Source organism: Triturus cristatus, chromosome 12 (genome assembly GCF_964204655.1).
Source record: "Triturus cristatus chromosome 12, aTriCri1.1, whole genome shotgun sequence".
NCBI classification, from domain to species: Eukaryota; Metazoa; Chordata; class Amphibia; order Caudata; family Salamandridae; genus Triturus; species Triturus cristatus.
The window spans coordinates 212,157,942-212,180,402 of record NC_140595.1 but is presented as its reverse complement, the minus strand read 5'-3'; the positions used below and the strand labels follow the sequence as shown (position 1 = coordinate 212,180,402).

The window sequence follows — 22,461 nt, the reverse complement described above, 5'->3', positions numbered from 1 at the left end:
AGAAAAATACACGGCTTAGCATAAATAGTTATGGACATTACTAATCGTAGAGCCAATATAATAACCATGAGTCTTTTAACATATGTTTATTGGCATAAGGTAAGGATTAGACTTATTTATTACAACTACTAAGCATGTGTGATGTAAAATACAATGGGGCATATTTACAATACCTGGCGCATCCCTGCATATCAGCAGGGATGCGCCAGTTATTGTGCGCCACAGCTCCGCCACCAGGGATGCGCCGCATTTACAATGCGGCGCACCATGGGGCAAAAACGGCACAGATGCGTGACGTATCTGTGCCGTAAAAGTGGCGCATTGCTGGAGTTGCGTCGCAAGCGCGACGCAGCTCCAGCAATGCTCTGGGGGGCCCTATCTTGCTAATGCTGCGTCAATCCTTACGCCTGCTTCAGGGTTTTGACGCAGCATGGGCCTAAAAGTGACTGAGTGAATTCTTGTAGATTTCACTCAGCCACTTTTAGGAGGCGTTCCTGCGCTGGAACGCCCCCCCGCGCAGGAACGCCTACATGTGGCGCAGGGCTTTACAACGTGATGCATCTCCCAGATGCGTCACGTTGCAAGTACCCCGCACCATGGCGCAGGATTTGCGCCGCCGCTGCGTCACAAAAGTGACGCAACAGCGGCGTAAATGAGGCGCAAGGGGCTTGTAAATCTGCCCCCTTGTGTTTTCCTCATGTTCATATTCTTCCATATAGTGACCGCTGAGTTTATTTGAATAACCATCATTATGATAAAATGTACATACTGATTCTACACAATAAAGAAGCTTTTATTATAAAATGCCAATATCTGTGTGTGCCCACTATCTCCAAGGTGAGGGTTCATGTGTCTACAAATAACCCCCACAAATAAGAATTTCTCTAGCTGGGTTGTTTAACTCAAAACACTCTGAATGTGGATGAACCGAACTCTTCATACAGTAGAGTGAGAGACACTTATCTGTTCTCCCTTTCCCCCAAGGGGGTGTGATGCGTATTACCTCTTGGGCTAAGGAGATCTGACAGGGTGTGCTCTATCAATGCAACCCCAAAAAGAGATGTTCACGACAGATGGATATTGCCCAAATACACTATCAAATAAAGAAGCCCCTGTCTAAGGTAAGCTGCCACTGGCTGAAGATCTTTTGTAGAGAACCCCATGAGGCTGAATGAAAAGTGAAATAACGTGTCTGTCCTCTGAGTGGCAGATCATTGCTGGAACTCTGTTGCAACAAGCATTGAGGTCGGTAAACAACCTTTACAACGCAACTTTTACAACGCACTACCATTACAACAAAACTTTTACAACGCAAGTGGATTTACAACGCATGCCATTACAACGCAAGTCTTTACATCGACTTGCGCTAGATGGCGTGCTAACATTACAAATAGTGTAGTTTACTATCCCAACACCTTCCCGACTGTTAAGTGGACTGGAGTTGGAATAGTAAATTACAATTTTCTAATGTCAGCACGCCATCTAGCGCAAGTCGATGTAAAGACTTACGTTGTAATAGCATAGCGTTGTAACTCCACTTGCGTTGTAAAAGTTTTGTTGTAACAGCACGCGTTGTAACAGCACGCGTTGTAACGTCATACATCCATTAAGGTCTGACTAGTCCAACCAGCATTGTGCCACTTTGCTTCCTTCCATCATTCACACTCTGCTGAAAGATTGTGAGTTACTGGAATGCATTGCTCCCAAGCTACATGAACACTTGTGGGGCAGTAATAGCTTTGTTCGGAAATGTGTTGCTGAGTACCTGATTTTAATGCCCTGCAGCACTGTGTAGCACTTGCTGTTTGATCTGAAATTCTCTTGTAGGCATGGGCCTCTCTGTGCCTGGGGGACTAACGTAAAGTCTAACTCACAGGCTTCTCTGCCCCTCCCATTCTCCTCTCCTTTGCCCTCCCTGATCGCAGTTAGTCGTGTCTTCCAGAGCATCTAGGCCAGGAGTGCAGAGAAAGCACAGAGAGCTTAACTGTAACTTCCATTGGTAATTCCCCAGTCGGGCCTAGAAAGGGCCTATGGCCCTGAACCGTTGTCCTTTTTCCTCTCCCCTGCTCTTGTACCTCTACCTTCCAGCCTCCCATATATTCATAATGCACCTCTTGTAGATTTGGCTGAAACCTCTGCTTGGTGGAAGTCTAGCTTACCTGCCTCAGGGACCTATGTAACCATTATCAAGGCATGCACATTAGCAGCATCTGGGTTTCCTCTTTGACTGTCCTGTTGGGCTTTCAATGTTTTCGGCCAGTACGCACCCATCTTATTTTGGAGCCTGAAGCAAAACCCCAGTTTAGATTCTGAGGCACCTACAGCTCCAACGTTAGAGACGTTACGCAATCGATGATGGGGTACTCCAGGGCTAAACGCTAACCTAAGAAGCCAAAACAGTGTAGTCGCTGATTTGTGTCTTTGTTACCCATGTATTGTTATATTACTAATTATATTCTGTTCCCTTCAGGCCTGAACAGATGTGGCCTCTTTTCTTAATCCTTAGATTACATATACGTGGGGCAAATATTCCCTTCAGAAAAGATCTGCCTCTAAAACCCCAAAGGCCCTCACACAAACTATATGGTGTCTGTTAACCTCCTAAGGCTTAACATAATCTATACCTTGGTTGACCTCGTTGCCCCACTACTGTGGTGTATGTCGAGCCTGGATTGACCTCACTGGCTCAATACATTGGGGTATATTTAGTTTTTGAAGCAGTGCCATAACATTAGCCCCGCAGCCCCTGTGCTCTAGGGGGTCCCTTCCAGCACTGTGCACAGGTGGTGGGCCCCTAGCCTGAGAGCTCCTGACTGGCTTATGCCACTGTTCTGAAGGCTACCACGTAATTTGCACCTGGGTCGATCTCACAGACAGTGGGCCTGTAAGATCGACCTAGGTACGGGGCCTCCTGTGGTGCTGGGGGCCCCCGAGCTCCAGGGGGCCCCTTCCGTCACTGTGCACTAGCGTATAGCCCTACTTCTCTCATACCAATTCTGGATGGACTCCTCACAGCATATTCCATCGCTGGTTGGATAGTACCCATTCACATGGGTCTTCTGCCTTTGGTTTGATCCCACAGGCTGCATACCATAGATGGTTGAATAACGCCCATTCATATGGGATGCTCCTTCGCTGCTCCTGTATAGACCTTCAGGACACATAATAATGCTCATTATATAGTGCACTGCTCTGTCGCAATGCTCATTTACATAGACTGCTGCTCTGAAGTTCTCGTGTAGGCTCCCAGACAATATACTTTGGCTGGTTCTTTAACACCATTCACAGGAATTGTTCCTCTGTTGCTCCTGGATAGACGTCAGCAAGCGCGGCTGTAGGTGCAGCTTACCGTCAAGTATGGTTCAAGGGCAAGGAAGTAGCCCCTCAAGATCGTACGTGCATAGGGGGGTTTCAGTGATTATAAGGTGGGAAGTCATTACAGAATGTGGGTGCTGACTGTATTCATGCTCCACAGGCGTTTGGCGCTTGTTGTGTGGCAGATCATCAGCAGTGAACCACGTTTTGCAATGGGCCACGAACTCTCATGAGACGGTGGCCATCTTGCATCTTCAGGTATAATTTCTCTCACTGTGCACCACGTCCTCTCCAGGCAGTTCTGCTACAATGTTGCTGCAGCTGGATCTTGCTATATGGATGTTGGTTTTCGAGTGAAGACTTCTAATTACTAAAGGATATTGGTTTACATTTTGGTTTACTTAGAAGTACCTTCAAGTGATATGAAAACATAATTTGCACTATTCCTTGTGCACTTGTTTGAACTCTAAAGACCGGGGTCTTGATAAGAGTGCCCATAATGGAACAGGGCAGAGTCTAAGAGGATATTTCCTGTATCCTGTATTGCAATAATAATGCACTTCGGGCCTGATTACGAGTCGCTCGTAATAGTGCAACCCATGCGTAAACTCCTGTTTACACATGGGTAAGATTAACGCATCCGATAATTATGAAATGATGAGACAGGGAGTGGTGTCTTGTGTTTCTGTTTTCTTCATTACCCCACACCCCTTTTCCCACTTCTACCACTGGCCTTAGTGATCCAATGTATGTGGTAATTGGTGGCGATGGTAGAAGATGTAAAAGAGCTTTGGTTCCATTGGCTCTTGTGCACAAGGTTAGTGCAAACCAGTCAGCAGACCTCAAAGTATGTTCTATGACTGGCTGTGTAATGCTCTTGCGGGGACACCCAGACCATGCCTTATGCCTGGTTGTATATATGCACAATGTCACGGGCTTTTCCATAGCCACCCACGTGTTCGCTCTAGAGTTTATGCTGTCGTCATTTGAAGCATTCACCACCATGCTTTTTCTGTACTCTAAGGGGTTTCAATCATATGATGCACACCACTCTCAAATGGTAGGTATCTGCATGCTTGTATGACCTTGTCAGTTCTCACACATTTCATAAATACTTCCGCTTGAGCGTCTTTATTCTATTAGTGACACAGGTGAAGCTTTCTCTGTCAAACATAAATACTTTCCACATAGACCTCAATGCACTCACACTCTCTACCCATCCATACATATGTTCTAATGCTTAAGTTGATCCTTTATTCCTTTTCACCTAAGATTCATGCCTAGATTCAGCGACAAAAAATTATTAGGAGCACAACTCTAGTGCCGTGGTTTCCAATAAAATACTACTCAGGCAGACCACATCAAAGACACACACTCTTCCAGTCATAGCACTCCCACAAACTAGTGTGCTACCCACCGCAAATGTGCTTTAGTGCCTTGTCATGGATATGAGCCGTTTCTAAATGCAACTCCAATACAATACAATAACCAATCCTCTTCCTGAAGAATGTTTCCCAAACAATGGATTCCCTCCATCTTCAAGTGTCTGTACATCTCGCATTTTTTAATTTCTGCATTTATATAAAAGGACTTCGACCTTTGTCTTTGTTTTCCTCAAGAAAAGGAATACTAATATAATCTTTGTACTGTTCCTAAGCCTCCATACTTGAGCCCTTCTGAAGAACATGCTCCGTGTCTCATCTAAAGGCAACATCGAGAGCTTCCAAAAATACTTCATCAGTGGCTTCTTGAAGTGTTCTGCTATCACAAATCGATCATGGAGCACTTTGAGTTGACTCAAAAAGTGCAAAGCCCACTCGGAGGAAAACACAAGGCAGGCTAACAATATCTCAGTCAGGGGCATGGCTGCCCAACTTTCTCTTGTCACTTTTCCAAATGTGTTGTTATACATTACAGGTTACTGAAGTGTTGCCAGCCAATCAGATTCCCTGTTGCATCAGAAAGGACAACCACTGGTGCCAAGAAGGACTTACCATGCACGCTGAACTCATTCAAATGATTTATACCAGAGCAAGTATAGACACAGGGAGATGGCCAGTGAAGTGTTTGGGTCTAAATTGCAAGCTGTTATGACTGAACCATGTCACATCTTGCTAAGAACGGCATCCAACCTCAGCGTCTTCAAGATGTGAAACGCCAGAAAGAATCCGTAAACAAGAGTTTTGGAAATTTGTGAGGATGAAAACAATGATCACAGGTGTATAAGGGGAAAAGATCTATACAAAAAAGTGTTAATTTGTAAAAGTGGTAGGTAGGACACATTAAGAGTGCCAGAGGAAGAGGAGCTCTGGCAGCGAAGTTGTGTGAAATGCTAGTTTTAGTAGGATTTTTTTAATCAGAGACAGTGAGTGACATCAGGTATGGCATCCGTGTGGACCCTCACTGTCATAGCACGGTAGTACCTGGAAGGGGATTGAGGTTCACCATGGATGTGAGCATGTCAGAGGGTAGAGCAGCCCTGGCTCTCGAATCACACGTGGGAAAGTCACATCTGCTCCCCGTACCTCTTGTGAAAAAAAGTGTTATCGGCTGTCGTTTATCTGCATATTCCCTGGTGGAGGTGAGCTGCACGTGTGACCACAGCGACTGACTGCTTGAGCTACGCATTGCCTATTTCTGCTCACGGCCATTGAACGTCTCCACAGAAATGAACCAGTGGGAAAAAAACAGAGCTGAAACACATTTCTTCAAATCAATGTCTAAATTTGGGACATTTCTGTTCAAGGCCAGTGGAAAATAAAGTTTGTAACCAATGGCCTTGTTAGTGCAGTGGAGATAATGGAGAAAGGCGGCAGAATTGAGCTCTATAAAAAGGGGCGGCTTGAGGAGAACAGCTACCAGTTTGCCTTTTGAGGAGTAAGCATGGCTGCTTCTTTGGTTCTCTTCGGCTTGGCCCTGCTTGGCAGCACATATGGTAGGTTTTGCTTCTGGTGGGTGGACGGAGATGGGTGGGTTCAGTGTGTCCTTGCACTTGTGTTCTGGGGTTTGTCATCTTCTCCATTCCAATATCCCTGCTGCCTCTGACCTTCAAGGAGAATGTTTACACAGTTTCCACCGTTTCTGATCTAGCGCCCCATTGATACAAGGTTGACGCACCCACACTAGCAACAGTGTAGAGACAACCTGGGAATCTATGTGATTCTGGCTGTGGAACAGGGAAAGCTCCTAAAAATAATCCGCACAGCTGAAGAATACTGGGGTCAAGACAGTGACTAGGCCATCATTACAAGTAACAAAGTTATTTTCCATTTCCTGTGCAAGATACAGTTTGCACAGAGATTGGAATCCCAAATTTTGTGGTAATTACCAGATCCCCTTAAATTTTCCCCGGGTAAATTTCTTCAGGTGAAGCCTGTCGACTTTTACTGGGGGGAAATGCCGGGTAAATACTGCTGCATGTGGGTTTTGGTAAGTAGAGGACTACAATCCACATGTTATGCTGCATTTTGAAGGGCAGAATTGATGATAGGATTTTATTGACGCACTTGATAAGTCTGTACCCACATTGTATCATTGATCACTATCACATCCTCCATAGGCCACTCGTAATGAGGGTTTTAGAGGGAGGAATTCATCTTGGTCCATAACAAAGTACAGAGCTTGCATGGGGGGTACAGAAGAAAGGGGACAGAGACCAGCTGGAGTATTGATTGCTGAAGACATGGGCAGAAGTAATGAGCTGCACTGATTATACTGACTCCCGGATAGTCACTCTAAGGTGCACTTAGGGGGAGAGGGGCAGCATTCAGAATGCCATGCGTGTGGCAGAAATAGGGGACAGTATTCTGAACATAGCTAAAGGGCAAAAAGCTAGGAAGTTCAAACGCAAAGCAGAGCTAATGGGAATAACAGGGGACAGTCGGTATTCAGGGCATATGGTGGAGATAAAAGTGCAAGTCAGCTCCAGGGCATGAACTTGAGAAGGGGAGCAGTTTCCTTTACAGAATCTCTATTACATGTCCCCTTTGCCAGCCATGTGTGCAGAGGACAGAGCAAGCATTGCTTGAAGTATCTGGGCATTGCCTAGGGCCGGTATAATATATGTGCATTGACCAGAAGGAATCGATTTCAAAGCTTCCATAGTGAAATCGATCACAGGCACTAAAGCATGCATGCCAACATTTTTCAGCTGTAAAGTGGGAGATTTTGAAATAAAACTGGGGAGAATGTATTTTCCCCATTGGCATGTTGAAGCAGAGGCACTTTCAGGCTTGTTGAAGCAGAGGCACTTTCAGGCGGCAGACGGCTAAAATGAAGCCATTTTTAGCTTTCAAAATCAGGAGTCTCACAGCTGAATGGGATCTGTTGGCATGTATGCCACAGCTATTGGGGGCACTAAAAACCTGGGCAGCACAAATCACATAAGGTGTATATGTAAAGTGCATGCTCGCCCAGAAAGGTATCTTGGCACTGGATAAAAGATGTTTATTGTTACCCAACTCAATGGCATTCATTTTAGCGACCTCAGAAGGATGAAAGGCTGAGTGGCCCCCCGGCAATTTGAACCTGTGACCATGAGATCAAACACAGGCCCCCTACAGTGGACGCATTAGTCAACTAAGCCACCAGACCTAGCTTAAGGGTAGTCACACATTCATAACAGCTAGTCATGAGTACCACGTGATTGATTGCATGTATTATGGCAGTTTGGAGGTATAAACAAGTTTGAATTATTATTAATACTTCACATCGCCTAAAAATGTAACAATTACATTTGCACTGAATAACCGCTGCAAAAAGTGCATTTTGTAACAGTCGCTGTTCCAAATTGCACTGGCACTGGGCGATCAATGTAATCCAGTATAATTGGAGCTAAATTGCTCCCTAATTGATGCAATCTATGTAATCGAGCAGCTAGTATTATTTGTTTAAAAATATTAAGGAGTGGTAAAAATTTGGATTAGTAATAAAATATGTGAAAACTATATTTCACATAAAACGTTGCAAAAGTTATGTCTCTAAAACAAAAGTGAAAACATTTAGCTGTTGATTAAATCATTATTTATGAGTTTTGAAAGTATGGAATTATTAATACAACTTCTTGAAAAGGTCCAGGTGTTTTTAATTAAACGTTCTTAAACCTTTAGACGTTTAGACAGAATTGCATTATTAGTTTAAAAGCTGCAAAATAATTTGAAGGTCGGATTATTCATTTAAAAAGTTATACAATAATTGTTCTCTGTTTAATAAAAGTCCTTTAGAAAATAACATACTGTAGAACGCTGTTATCTACAGAAATCGGGCAAAATCTGAAAAAAGGCCGGTCAAATTCTAACATATCCCTCAGAGCAAGTCCAGCGGACAGGTGAACATTTGATGGTATTCTCCGGACAAAGCGACAGAAGGGAACTTGAATGGGTACAATTTGAAGGGCTCCAATCTTTAAAAATGTTGGGACGCTGCATCTGCAGGACTACGACCTTGCATGGAGGCCGGTTTTCGAATTTTTGGGGGAATTCAAAAAGGTGTTTCCAGAGAGTACATCTGAAACCCTCTGTTAGGTCTCGCCTTTGGGACCTTATAAGTGTTTAACCATGCAACAGTTGCATAACTAAATACTTATAAGGTCCCAAAAGTGAGATCTATTGGCTATGCAAAGCAGCCGTGCGGCCGCGAAAGTGATAGTGACCGCGATCGCGATCACGATCAAACATCAAAGCGGCCGTGCGGCCGCGAAAGTGAAAGTACTCGCGGTAAAGCGCGGGGCGCGCGCCCGCGCACATGCACTGTAGCTATAGGCTGGCCTGGTAGCACTTTTTGGAGCCCTCTCAATATGTCTCGCCAGACCAGCGCATGCGCTGGGTCAGGCGAGACCTAATAACGGAGGAGTCTTTTTAGGTCTCGCCTGACCCAGCGCATGCGCTGGGCTGGCGAGACTTATTGAGAGGGCTCCAAAAAGTGCTACCAGGCCAGCCTATAGCTACAGTGCATGTGCGCGGGCGCGCGGGCCGCGCTTTACCGCGATTACTTTCACTTTCGCGGCCGTATTGATGTTTGATCGTGATCGCGATCACTTTCACTTTCGCGGCCGCTTTGCATAGCCAATAGGTCTCACTTTTGGGACCTTATAAGTATTTAGTTATGCAACTGTTGCATGGCTAAACACTTATAAGGCCCCAAAGGCGAGACCTATTGGCTATGCCAATGCTTGTTTCCATGTGGAGGCATTTCTGCATGTATAATTGTACGTAGAGTGGGGGAATATCTTCATGTGTGTGCAAATGTTTTTCCCTTTGAGTCTCTTATTCCATCTTTCAGTATCTTAAAAAAACACGCATGTCACCCCTGTTCATAGCTACATTAAGAAGGTTCTTCTTGTTTGCAGGCTGTGGAGTTCCCGCCATCCCGCCAAAAGTGAGCAACTACAACAGAATAGTGAATGGTGAGACCGCGGTGCCCGGCTCCTGGCCCTGGCAGGTGTCCCTCCAGGTAATGCACACTTACTGCCCTCTGTGAGTCTCGGCCCATCGCCTGTATTGATACATTCTGGGCGGTACCAATAAGGCTCTGGTGTGTCCTAGCACGTGAGGCGTCGCCTTTCTGAATGCCGTGGGTCTTGCTTGGCTCCTGGAAGTTAGGGTTCGCTGTTTGCAGGGTTATGTTTCTGGGATCACCAATGGTTTGTTCTCCTAGGCCACCAATCTAGGTATGAACCCGCCACCGAGCAGTGGCTGGTTGAACAGTTTGATGTAGGTGTGTTGTGAAGATATTTGAACTTGGAGTGGAAGAGGAGGGCATGCCAGATGAAAAACTATACCTTACATGTAATCCTTTCCTTAACCTGGAACCAGTGCACGGTCCACAAGTAGTCAAGTTCCAGGCAGGCATTCTGCAACGAATTCCAATGGCACCTTTGACATTCGATGAAGATGATCGAATAGAATCATGCCCATGAGCACCAGTGAAACCGATGCTGACACGAAGCATTCCAGGAGCATACTGACACAACATTGGCAGGAGGAGGATCACCGATAGATCCTTCCTGCTGAGGCCTAGATTCCAACCTAGATGGTGAAGAAAGGTTTCTTAATCCCACAGCCATGTCTTAAACTGACTCACAAGAGAGTTACTTGTGTCAGGGGTCTATGAAGTGTCAATGCTGGGACAGGACTGACTTTTAAAGTACTTTGGATGCCCTGGGAAGCCTAAAATAGAATGATATTTGCCATCTGGGCTTATTTTAATGTGATTTCGATTTCACTAAGAAAGGAGTAAGAACTGATACCTAGAAGGTTTTTGGGACACACCTGGATGTGAGTTAGGAACTTCTAAGTGCAGCCACTAGTGTGGCTAGTAGGTCAGTGCTGTCCTTGGTAAGCAGTAAACAGATATGATTGTCAGGGCTGGTAGAGTCATAAGTCTGAGGGAACATTCTTAGAAATGTTCTTAAGGAGATGGAGGGTGGAAAACCAATCTAACAAGAGGGTGTTGTTGAGTTCAACGTCTCTTGCAGTTTGATGTTTTCAAGCATTCAATTTTTTTATGTCATTTAAAAATTGGTTTATGGTTAGATCACAACTACTTTGAGGGCTGGAAAGTAGAGGTGCTGTAAGTGAATTCTACTCCTTTGGCATGGTCTGTAGTGTCGTGGAGGTTGGAGGTTTGTGGTGGTGATTATCTCTAAAAGGCAATAACACCACCTACTACTATCTTAGCACCTGAACCCAGGTTTTTTAAGGTTCCCACTGGCTCGTTAAGCAAATCTTAAAGGCCCATTGCACCACAGACATATCTTTTCCACCTGCTACCTTTTGATAAAAGCTTGCCATTCTTAGCTTTAAAGCTTAAAACTCTTCTTCTTTTACCAGAAACATTGCTGTGTTTACAAGTGAGGGCATGTGCTTACAATATGTAACTCATTCTACTCTGGGTAAGAGACCCAACAAGCATATCTACAACGAGCAAAAGTTGGCATTGCCTGCAATTATCATTATGCAGGCAGTCAACTGCTGTCAAAATACCCGAGGTATCCCATGCTTCTCAGAGGAAGAAAGCTCCACTTGGGTTTCGCGAACCGTAGCAACAATGCAAGATGGTTGGGTCCATTCCATGTAGGTTACTGGTGTAATGTCCCTACAAAGCCGGGTGCTCACTTGTACCCTAATGAGCCTCATATCTCGAGATACTAGTGCCACATCTGGGCACGCCCTTCTCCGTGCTTCTGTTATACCATCTTCCAACAAACACATCTGAGCATCTGCACTGGTTTGGAGTTCCACATACATTTGTAACTGGGTGTAATCATTAACCAAAATCATTATTCACTAAAGCTTGCTTATCCGAGGCACATTTGGAAACATTTCCAGCTCTATCAACCCTCTCGCACAACTTCTGCGTGTGGTAAGAACTGCGCAGCTGTCAGTCTTGACTGGGGGTGAATGTTTGATTCATTCAGTATTCCGTCCATCATTTGTTGTCGCAGCACAAATTTCTCCTTGTGATCATGAAATAGTGGAAATATATCATGTGTAGGCTAGAGGATGTCTGGGTAGGCTTTCTTGGAGAGCAGTAGGATTTCATATGGGTTTCTGGATGTGGATTGGGGAAGCGATAAGGTGGTAGACAGGATGGGATGAGTAAATATGCCTGCTCTCTAAGAGGTGAATATCAGTGGCCTGAAGCCAAGGGTTGAAGTCGAATGATGATCTGGTTGGCTGGTAGAGAATAGCTCTCAAGTGAGTGAGAAAAGCATTAGAAAAAGTTTGGGAGCTGAGGGTGAAAGAGAACGCTTGCGGATGAAGAAGTTGGGAGAAGGAAGTTGATTGTTCCCCGGGGTGTTCCTAGTTGCATCACAGACATCAATAATTAATCTTGTGCTATCTTTAATATCACTCAAAGCCCCTTGAGGGATACCACCCTCACTGCTGATCCCGCTGTGGTGCCCTTTCATGTTGTATGTCTTCAGTGATACACGTCTGAGCCTACTTATGCACTTCCTTTCTCTTGAACGCCCCCCAGGATGGCAGTGGTTTCCATTTCTGTGGTGCATCCCTCATCAGCCAGACTTGGGTCGTCACAGCCGCTCACTGCAATGTGAAGTAAGTGCCTACTGAAGAGACAGTAGGATTATGGGGCGGGGCATTTATGTGAAACAATGTAAATAAGATGGCTATGGCCCCCTGTTATCTCTCATACCGTATTCCAGTTATTTGCATGAAGGGATGATGCTATTTTTAATGCACCTAAAGCTATCATAGCAAACCTTTCCAGAAATAATAGAGAAATGTGGATATTAAGTAATATACTCGAAGTCACACAATATATAAAATCATTAAAATAATCTGGCTGCAGCCTCAACTGCTTACCTTCTTGAACAGATATCCTGGTGTGATTAACAGCCACTGGTTATTGGGGCTCCCATTATCTTAAATAAATACAATTCAAAAGAATAGAAACAGTAATGTACTGAGGGATAGTTATAGGCGCTTCTAAATTATAACTTCCACAAAAAAGACGGAGATGTATGGTTCTAGTAACCTTCGGCCTTTAGCCGGTGCTCAAGAAGACCAGTGCAAACATATGATGTGGTGGCCACCAAAAGAAGATAATGTCTGGAGGGGAGCACTCATCACTGGGACAGTAGCTCGGCTTTCCCTTTAAAATGTCACTGTGTCCCTAGTTTGACCTTTAACTAACTGTAGCGGAGAGCGGAATAGGGAGAGGTTTGGGAGGCTGATGATGTACGTTGATACTACATTTTGCTTTCTTGTTGACAGTCGCAACCATCGGGTCGTCCTTGGTGAACATGACCGTTCCTCAAATGCCGAGCAGATTCAAGTCAAGTCCATCGCTTTGGTAAGTCAAAGTACCTTTGCGTTCAGAGTACATGAGTTACAGCGTCGAGCCTGGAGCAGGTAGCGTTGAAGCCACATGAAGAGGTATAGACCTGGGAGCACATGGCAGGTTCTGAACATGCACCATAAAAGATGTTCTGGTCCATTTACATTTTCTTATGCAAGCGCTTCAGGAGCATGAAGGGCCTACGAACATCCAGACGTGATGGTTGTGTCTTCAGAAAGTGAGCACAATCTCGCCGAAAGCAACAGGGAATACCTGGATGGTAACTTCTCATCCATCACCTGTGGGGTTCATAAGTGGAAACACAATGACATGAAGAGGACCACAAGTGGCAGTAAAGATGCAATAAAGGGATATAGAAGACAATCACTGAGAATGGCTCTTTTAGCATTTTAGATAGTGAAAGGGTTTACCATGATTCCTTTTGCCACAGCCTTGTTTCCATGTGGGCAGCTGTAGTGCAAACTTTCCTTATGGTTGTGCATCTTTGAGTCCCCCTACTGGATGACCTCAAAGTAAGTGACCCATGTGGCATGGCCACAGGGGCAACCAAAGATAGGTTGGGGTGCCAATGGAGAGATAGTATCAGCAGAAAGGGAGGTTGTTTCACAACCCACTGGTAAGGCTCTCTTCATTTGTAAGCACCACTAGATCTGCCTGAGACTGATTGAACACTTACCTGTCTCTCTGCACATACTCAGGCTCCTTCGAAGGATTCTATGTGGGCACCGCCTCCTGTGCCCTTTTGAGTTTCTCGTGGCTCCCTCCTGGGCAATGTGCTCTTTTCTCTTTATACTATACCGTAATCATTTATTAACCGCTCATTTAGGTTTTGATTTATACTTTTTTTTTAGAAGTCCCACTGCTATGTAGACAACCCCCAAATGTTGTTTTACCCATACTTCCCGCCCCTCTGTGCTTCAAATGTGGGTCCCTGCCTGTCGCAATAGAAGCAATGTATGGTATACTTTTGTTTTATAGCTCAAAATCATTTACAATCCAACACATCAGTAAATAAAACAAAATCGGCTGGCCAAGTTAATGTAGAAGCTAAAGTTAGCCACAGCTTTAAAATAACAATACACAATAACAATATAACCCAACAACAAAGTCAGTAGCTAAACGTATGCAGAAGATAAATGATTTCTACAGTAGTCAAAATGTAGTGAGTGGATCTTAACAATGATTGTTGCTATTGTTAAAACAATAGGTAGTCGCGTCACCAACTATTCGACAAGCTGAATCCCTGAAGATAGATCTTTAAAGCTTCTTTTTCACATCAATTAAGCTGGGACTTAAGTAAATATTATGTTTAATTGATTCGGTCCTTTAAATGGAACATTTAAACTAAAGGACTGGCGTCTAAAGTAATCTAAAGCATAAAAATGATCCATTTTACGCAAAAAAAAAAAAAATTAGAATCTAAACCTCAGTCCTAACAAACGCAAAGCCTTTTTTGCCTCATTCACCACATATTTCCACAGCACACTCACTGAAGAGAGAAGGGCCTTTTGTTTGCTAGGAGGTAAGTCAAGCACATCATTCGAGTCAAAGTGCACAAGACTGGCCTCTCAGGGATGAGCTGCAGTTGGAGATGCATCAGAAGTGGTCTACCATAGTGCTTAGATGTGGAGTCACAAAGCGAACATGGGTGTACTTTGCCTCCTGGTGCTTGCATCTTGGGTGCTTATCCTCAGTAGTGTTACTGTACACATTCTTTTCTTCGGGTAGTAACAGAGGGCCCATATCCTGTGGTAGGGCTGTCTTCTAGACGTAAAGTATTTAGGAGAGGGGGGCATCCACTGTAAGGATGTTCTCCGGATTGTTTCTGAGCAACTAACACCCTCTTTTGGCCAACTATTAGCTGGTCGAGGGAGGAGGTTTCCTGGTTGCGACACGTTTTTGTAGAAATATGAGGCCACGTGAAATAAACATGTGCAGTACTGCGCTAAAGTTCACCAGTGATGCTGTCAAAGTTTCGAAATGCAGTTTCCGTGAAGTTGCCGCGCATTTCCTGGTGTGCAGGGTTCTTCTGCGGGTTGTGTTCTGACCTTTGCCATTCGAAAGACGTAGGTCTAGGAATGGAAAAGGTATTTGGCATCTGTGAAACTAAAAGAAGGCGGCAAAATCATAGGTAGGGTTGCAGTCAGTGGCATAGCCACGGGGGAAAAGTGGGGGATCCCACCCGGGGTGGCATGGGATTTGGGGGCGGCGACCTGTTGGGCCGGCAGACCGCATGTGATGATTTTGATGACCTGATTAGACTTGACATGAAGCACCCATCTTGCTAGGAACAAAACACCTCTTTAGCTGTGTCCTCTTTCTCATTGACAAATCAAAAAGAGTGTTTCACCAGAAGGACCCTTTCTCTCATCAATCCAGCAGCAAGGGTGCTGTCAGGAAATAGAGCGTCAGTCGCTGTTATGTTTCAGGGATGTTCAGTCTTGAAGTCATTGGGGGATCTTGATCCAATCTGATGAGGGTGCGCTGTTCGGTTGTCACTCGCCACTCAGATGCTCATCTTCAGACCCACACTGGGATCTTCTCCACCTACCACTCGCGGGTAGTTGTGGTCTGGATTTTCCAACTGAACCCATTACTGATCAGTGGTCCCCACCCTTGAACAACACACTGACTGCATCACCGGGGCTTTCTAAGACCTCCCGCCCCCTTGACTCCTCCTCCTAATGATCTCCCACTCCAGAACCTGTCTGTTTACTCAGTAAGAATCCAGGACTTACGATACCGTTTTTAGGTCTTGCCTGACCCAGCGCGTGCGCTGGTCTGGCGAGACTTATTGAGAGGGCTCCAAAAAGTGCTACCAGGCCAGCCTAGAGCTACAGTGCATGTGCGCGGGCGCGCGCACCGCACTTTACCACGATTACTTTCATTTTCGCGGCCGCTTTGCATAGCCAATAGGTCTTCTTTTGGGACCTTATAAGTATTTAGTTATGCAACTGTTGCATGGCTAAACACTTATAAGGTCCCAAAGGCGAGACCTATTGGCTATGCCAATGCTTGATTTACTCGCCGTCAGTATCTCATTGACATCCACACCAATTAATGTTGGTCCTTATTTTCTGCTAGACTAATATCCCCCCCTTGCCACCCCCCATCTCCGCCCTATCTGAATGATGACCTCTTAGTAACCTTGACATCGAAAGGCCGTTGACTACAGACATTATACTGACTGTTGACCCAGCCCTGACATATTCCTACTGGAGCCATGAGTCATTGGTCTCTTTCTTTCAATAATCACTTGTCACTCTGTACCACTTCTGTAGTGTGTGATCACTGTCTGAGCACTTTACTTCTGATTCAGGTATTTAGATCTATCTGTATGAAAATTAATTGCATTAATTACATCTTTGTTTTGGGTTTATTTGCAATTTCATTATTTCACTTTTGTCTGCCTACAACTGATTTAATTTGCTTCATTAGGATGGATTTCAATCCCTACAATTGAGTAAGTGTCCTTGTGATAAATAAGTCTTCAGTGAGCCACTGTTCTGTTATGTTTTTCTTGCCTCTGGTTAGGAAATTGGGCTTTACCATTTTTCTTTGTTTGCATTTAAGTCAATTGCAGCATAGTACTTGTTACAATTAAGTATAATCAATGGTTTCTGATAAGGTAGCCAGAATGGAGCCCTCAAGAGCATGAGACACACCTTTGCCTCACAGTTACTTCTGACTAAGTTCCTTAGGGTTACGGCAGAGGACATACGCTCGTATACTCATATGATCGAGGTCAGAGTGATACGCCATGTTATAACCCTGACTAACTACAACCCCTTGCTTCCTCCCTCTACCAGACTGTCACTCACCCCAACTGGAACCCCAGAACCATGAGCAATGACATCACCCTGCTGAAGCTCTCCTCTCCGGCCACGCTGAATTCCCGTGTCTCACCGGTGTGTCTAGCAGCATCCAGTGATACTCTCCCACAGGGCATCAAGTGTGTCACCACCGGCTGGGGGCGTACAAGTGGCACTAGTAAGTGTTTACTGTCATATCAGTATAAAGAGACTGTGGTAAGTTTTCACATGGACGGCGTTTCTGCAGCTGCGATTCACAGAAGCTCTTTGTCTGCCTACCTTGGTGACATTAGAGACAGTACAAGAGGACCTCTGTCAACACCTTCTGCATCGGTTGGACGTCATCCTTTGGCAGTAGCATTCATTTCATAGAAGGGAAAATATAACACTATGTCCCAGAGAGTCTGTCTTCTGGGATGGCTCGTAAGCTAGGATCCATATGCTTCATCTGAGAGATAGACGCTTTAGTATATGTTCTTCCCCTGTGATATTCTATCAGAACCTTTAGATCTTCAGTGAGACACTGAGCCAAACACAGCTGCTAACAGGTTACTAGTGATTTACCCATAATGCACATATTTGACTTGTGTACTGGCACTTAACACATGTTTACATCTGGTATGATATGAACTTCTTCTCCATCCCAAGCACTCTACTAATGAGATAGAGCGTGCCTTGCAGATAGCCGCCATCTTTCTTCTCTAGGGCTTCAAAAGTGAACTATCCACTGTCTTGCTGTGGCCCTCACCACAGGCGCAAATCTAGTGTTCAGAAGCCGGCGTCTTTCAAGTGTAAAACCAGCCGCTTCACAGCATACTATGACAGCAGCCTGAAGACAGCGTGGGGTAGGATTTCCGCCGCAATGACCAATCAAATGCTTGGAACACTTTTAAAAGCACTGCTCCTGTAGACAGGTGTACTGAAACAGAAAACACATCTTCTGAGTGTGTCTTGCTGTCTCTCTGGGACCATTCCCCTTGCAACCTTATGTTCTTTTTTACAAACTACAAAAGTACTCAACGTTTATCGATAATTTCTTGTTTTCTTTACAGGCAACGCAAGTCCATCCCGGCTACAGCAAGTGGCACTCCCCCTGGTCACTGTAGCTCAGTGCAAGCAATACTGGGGCAACCAGATCACCGACGCCATGATCTGCGCTGGGGCCTCAGGGGTCTCCTCCTGCCAGGTACAGCAGATTTCCCATGCGATTGTTGCATGGTATCCTATCTCGTGCACATTGATGAATGCACTCTTGGTGAGTGCAATGGAGCCCCAGGGGTTCTGATGTAGGCTCACACCATTACATGCCTCAACTACTCACAGGAATATACACTATTGCCTTACATGACATTTGCTAAAATGTGCTCTCAATCGCACTGTCATTTCACCCCCGTGAAGGACTTCAAGTATTCCCATGGACATGCTGGTCTGAGAAGACGCGCCCTCATGCATTCGGCACGCTGACAATAAGGAAGAGACTGGTATATTCAACTATCATCCTCCTACAGCGTGCCTACTCCCAATTTCAATAAAGGCGAAATCCAGTGGCCATCAGGACAGGTCAAGGCCACAAGACTGCACTGCATGGATATTAGGGAGAACATTCGGAGACACGCACTGTTTCATGGCGAGAGCTGCTCAGCCATCTAATGCTCCTAATAGATGTTCGAGAGTTGTAATTTCACTAGCAAATTCATCCTCTGTAGTTGTTGTGACTGATGCTCAACAGCTTGGTACAGGGTGACTTCTCACAATTAAAAAATATCAAAGTAATTGAAAATAAGTGACTCTCCCATAGAATGAAGGCACTCACACTAACCTCTCCTGTACAGTCTCACATCAACAGCAATCCAGTTTCAAAAAGTCTTTCAACTCCAAGTCTCTAAAGGCCCTCAAACATATTCCATAGTTTTGCCTTAAGAAAAGCTTCTCTGAGATCACAACATATCACCAATGCGAACCTGAATGAAAACTGAGATGAAACTGTGGGGCCAAAAAGTTTTACCAAAAGAGAGCCAAATATAAAAAAAAGTCCCCTGTCCTCTCTCGGTTTAACTCTACACTTCTCCCCAGGGTTAACACAGAACTCTGGAGCTATCTTTGATGAACCCATCATAACCTCAATGTTAGTAGGCAAGATGAGTCCTTCAACTGTGAGCTGAAAGCCCTGGAGAAAATGTAATTCATCCCACAAATGCAGCGGCTGGTAACCCGTGTTGTTAGGGATATATACACTGTTGCTATTAATTATAAACAAACCAGCCTTAAACATCAAACCCAGCATCTCATTTGCTAGAGAAAATAAACAAGGGTAATCTCCCCACATTGGTCCCAAAACCCCAAGTTACCTCTAAAGACAGTATGATAATGTTTGCAGTGAGGCCTGGCCTGTCCAACCTCTTACTTTTCCCCTTAAGAGCTTGTCAGACCTCTCTGTCCTGCAGAAGGCTCAAATCGGATCATCCATGAATGAGTTTGCAGATTGCGATTTCAGAAAAGAAGGAACAAAAGAGGTTTAGAAGAGAAAGAGAACAGTATTCAGTGAACGCGAAGTATAATTGAGCAGACTGAAATAGGGAGAACGGTAAATGAGTTCACTTTGTCAAAAGTGGAATATGTCAGTCAGCGTGTTCAAAAAACCTCTCGAGTCAGGGTTGGTGGTGTTTGAGAGGAAGCATAAGTTGTGCAATTTAGGACCTTTTTCGTTCTCTGAGCTCATGGGCAGTTCCGGATTACCAAATAGGCAAAGTAGGCACCGGCCTATGGGCCCCACTACTTTTAGGGTCCCCGCGACAACGGATCAAAATAGTATTAATTAGATCTTGAAAGAAAATGATAATCAAGCTTTCTTAAAAATTGTTTCCAAAAGATAGACAAAAATGAATCAACTCAAAGAAATGAAAACTTTACATTACAGACTCTATAGAGAAAATACTGTATTAATGCAATGTACCCATTACCAACTTAAAGTGCATAAACCAGAGACATCAGATTCACATAACAGTTTGTCTCTTGAAAGCTCATCTTCTGGCAGCTGTCATTTTATAAAACAATCCAGTGCATTGGGTTTTCAGAGATAATTTGCAAAGGGGGGGGGGTCCCAAAATTTCGACTGCCTATAGGCCTCTACAGGGTTTAATCCAGCACTACTCATGGGATCTTGAAGTATTATCGCACAATTGGCAACAGAAGTGAGGTGAAATATGGCAGAGTAAATGAAATCATTTTAATCGGTGGCCGAGTAGAGGTGGAGCTGCGCTCCAGGCCTGGCAGGACGCACAGGAGGTGCACGTGCTGCTGGGTTCCTAGTCACACCCACAGGAAGCCACAGCAGTAAGAGCAACCGGTGATGTCATGAAGGAAGTGAGCCAGAGTTAACTAAGCTATAGGCAGCCTCTCGGAAGGGCCTGTATTTGCCATTAGGATCCTCCACATGTCCTAACACAGCAGGCATAGCATAAAGTTTTTCCATTTCTAAAAATTTTCTCAGCTATACACTGAAATTATCAACTCATTCGTGCCTTTTTTAGAGAGCAAACCTTAGGGCCTTATTTAGAGTTTGGTAAATGGAGTATACCACCTAATGTAATGGAGATCCTGTGTGCCGTATTGTAAGTGCCATAGGATATAATGCACTTTTAAAATGGACATCCACCACGTTTGTGACGAAGTATCCTATCCGCCAAACTTTAAATAAGGTCCTTAAATTTTACACTGCATAGTAACAGAGTTTTCTGAGCCTTTGTTTTCAGTGACATTCTAAGGTGTGGTGCAAGTACTGCATTAAAGTGAGTTGGGCTTTTTCTACTTTTAAGAATTAGACATTTTCTGCAACGAGTGCCAGTTATATGCACAACTATGTATGATTCCTGTTAAAACTTTGCTTTAAAGTAGGTACTTTTAATGGCACCTCTGTGCAGTCTCAAAGTCCTTAAAAGTAACAGTTCAATTTTGAAAGGCTAAGAAGTTTATTGAGAGATGGGCATTAATAAATCTGCAAAAGCAGTGGAAATCATGTATGCCAACCTCTGGGTTCCCCTACCTCATTTAGAGTGCGGGAGAAGATGGCGTCTCTGATGGCAGAGCCACTGCTGCGTCACAGTGGAGAAGACTATTTGGTGGCCATGATGCTGATGCCAATGACATCAGACCTGCTGTACAATTTAGCATTGATATCTGTCGCACTCCAGCAGGCATCACTTTCTTGCAGAACCGCCATGTAAACCATGGCGGACTGACTGAAAGCCCTCATGGCCAGATGATCGCTGAGAAACCTCCAAGCACATCAGCGGCGTTTGTAACACGTGATGGTGATTTCCTGCACTCAATGTATCCCTCTGAGTCCCTGTAGAAAGAGTTTGTAAACAAACATACGTAGTAGTCATGATTCCATTCTTTACTGGAGAGACTTTGGGTTTTCAATTTGGGTGAAACTCACACGGATAACAATTCCTACCTAGACTTCATGCAAACATACCGCATGATCACAAATTGTCTACAAGGGTTGTATGATAGAATATCGAGGACAAAAAAATTGAGGGTGAAGATATGAAAGTCTAAATATCGAGGAGCCAAATATTGAGAAAATAAATGTGCTTGGATATGTATAGATTTACTATCTTTAGCTCCTCTTCTAAACGGCTTGATGACATATATATCGTCAAGGTACATATATGTGAAGTTGAGTATAATAAATGTATGCTTATCTGTATAAAGCTATTTTGAAGATATTTTGGTCAACAGTATTTTTGCCATGATATTTTGGCCCCACGGTATGCTGTGGTTGATGTTCTGGTGGACTACAGTCCAGGAGTATCTGCTCTTCTCTCGTCATATTTCGAAAGAGTCAATTTCAAAATGGCTGACATGTTGTTTCCTGTTGCAGGGTGACTCCGGTGGCCCCTTGGTGTGCCAGAAGGGATCAGCTTGGAACCTCATTGGCATCGTCTCCTGGGGAACGCAAAACTGCAATGTGAGGGCACCTGCCATGTACGCCCGCGTGACCTACCTGCGTAGCTGGATCGACAGAGTTGTTGCCTCCAACTAAAGAAACAAGTGTGAGACATGAAATAACTAGAGGATCACAAGTCAAGGCATGGCGTGGAATCTCTAGCAACCCAGTGCTTTCACAAGCAGGCAGAGTTGCAACAATCAGTGTCATCTCAAGCAGTTCTTCAGTTTTTTTTTTCCACAAGCAAGATTCACCAAATCCTTTTATTTACTGTACAGTCTGGAAAAACGCCAAATAAATTCTAATTGTTGGAAAAACTTTGCATGTTGCATGCATCTATCATTTCTGATTTAAAAAAAACATTGTGCAGGAGTCTCAAAGCCATTTAAGCACCTAAATTAAATGTATGTATGCAAGTAGTCGCTTGTAGAAGCGTAGCGTCATACTAGCGAGTACAACTAATATCTTAAAGTGAGCGAGTCCCCAGCTGAGTGGGCGAGTCAGATGATATGAGAAGGATTGGCACTTAAGTCTTCATTGCACTGACTGGAGCAAATGATG

The 22,461-nt window shown here is 44.4% G+C and overlaps 1 protein-coding gene across 1 annotated transcript; it reads left to right on the top strand.

The window, feature by feature from the left end:
- The first annotated feature begins 6,097 nt into the window (after positions 1–6,097).
- On the top strand, positions 6,098–22,221 carry LOC146773095 (chymotrypsin-like protease CTRL-1). Its single transcript, XM_085636849.1, has 7 exons — positions 6,098–6,250; positions 9,662–9,765; positions 12,295–12,374; positions 13,053–13,131; positions 16,947–17,127; positions 18,002–18,135; positions 21,835–22,221. Exons 1-7 carry the CDS (start codon positions 6,199–6,201, stop codon positions 21,994–21,996), a joined length of 792 nt encoding a protein of 263 aa, XP_085492975.1. The 5' UTR covers positions 6,098–6,198; the 3' UTR covers positions 21,997–22,221.
- The last annotated feature ends 240 nt before the right edge of the window (positions 22,222–22,461 follow it).

Coding starts and splice junctions, on each gene's coding strand:
- LOC146773095 (XM_085636849.1), top strand. CDS start 6,199: ATGGCTGCTTCTTTGGTTCTCTTCGGCTTGGCCCTGCTTGGCAGCACA. Junction 12,375..13,052: donor GCCGCTCACTGCAATGTGAA/GTAAGTGCCTAC, acceptor TCTTGTTGACAG/TCGCAACCATCGGGTCGTCC. Junction 18,136..21,834: donor CAGGGGTCTCCTCCTGCCAG/GTACAGCAGATT, acceptor TTCCTGTTGCAG/GGTGACTCCGGTGGCCCCTT.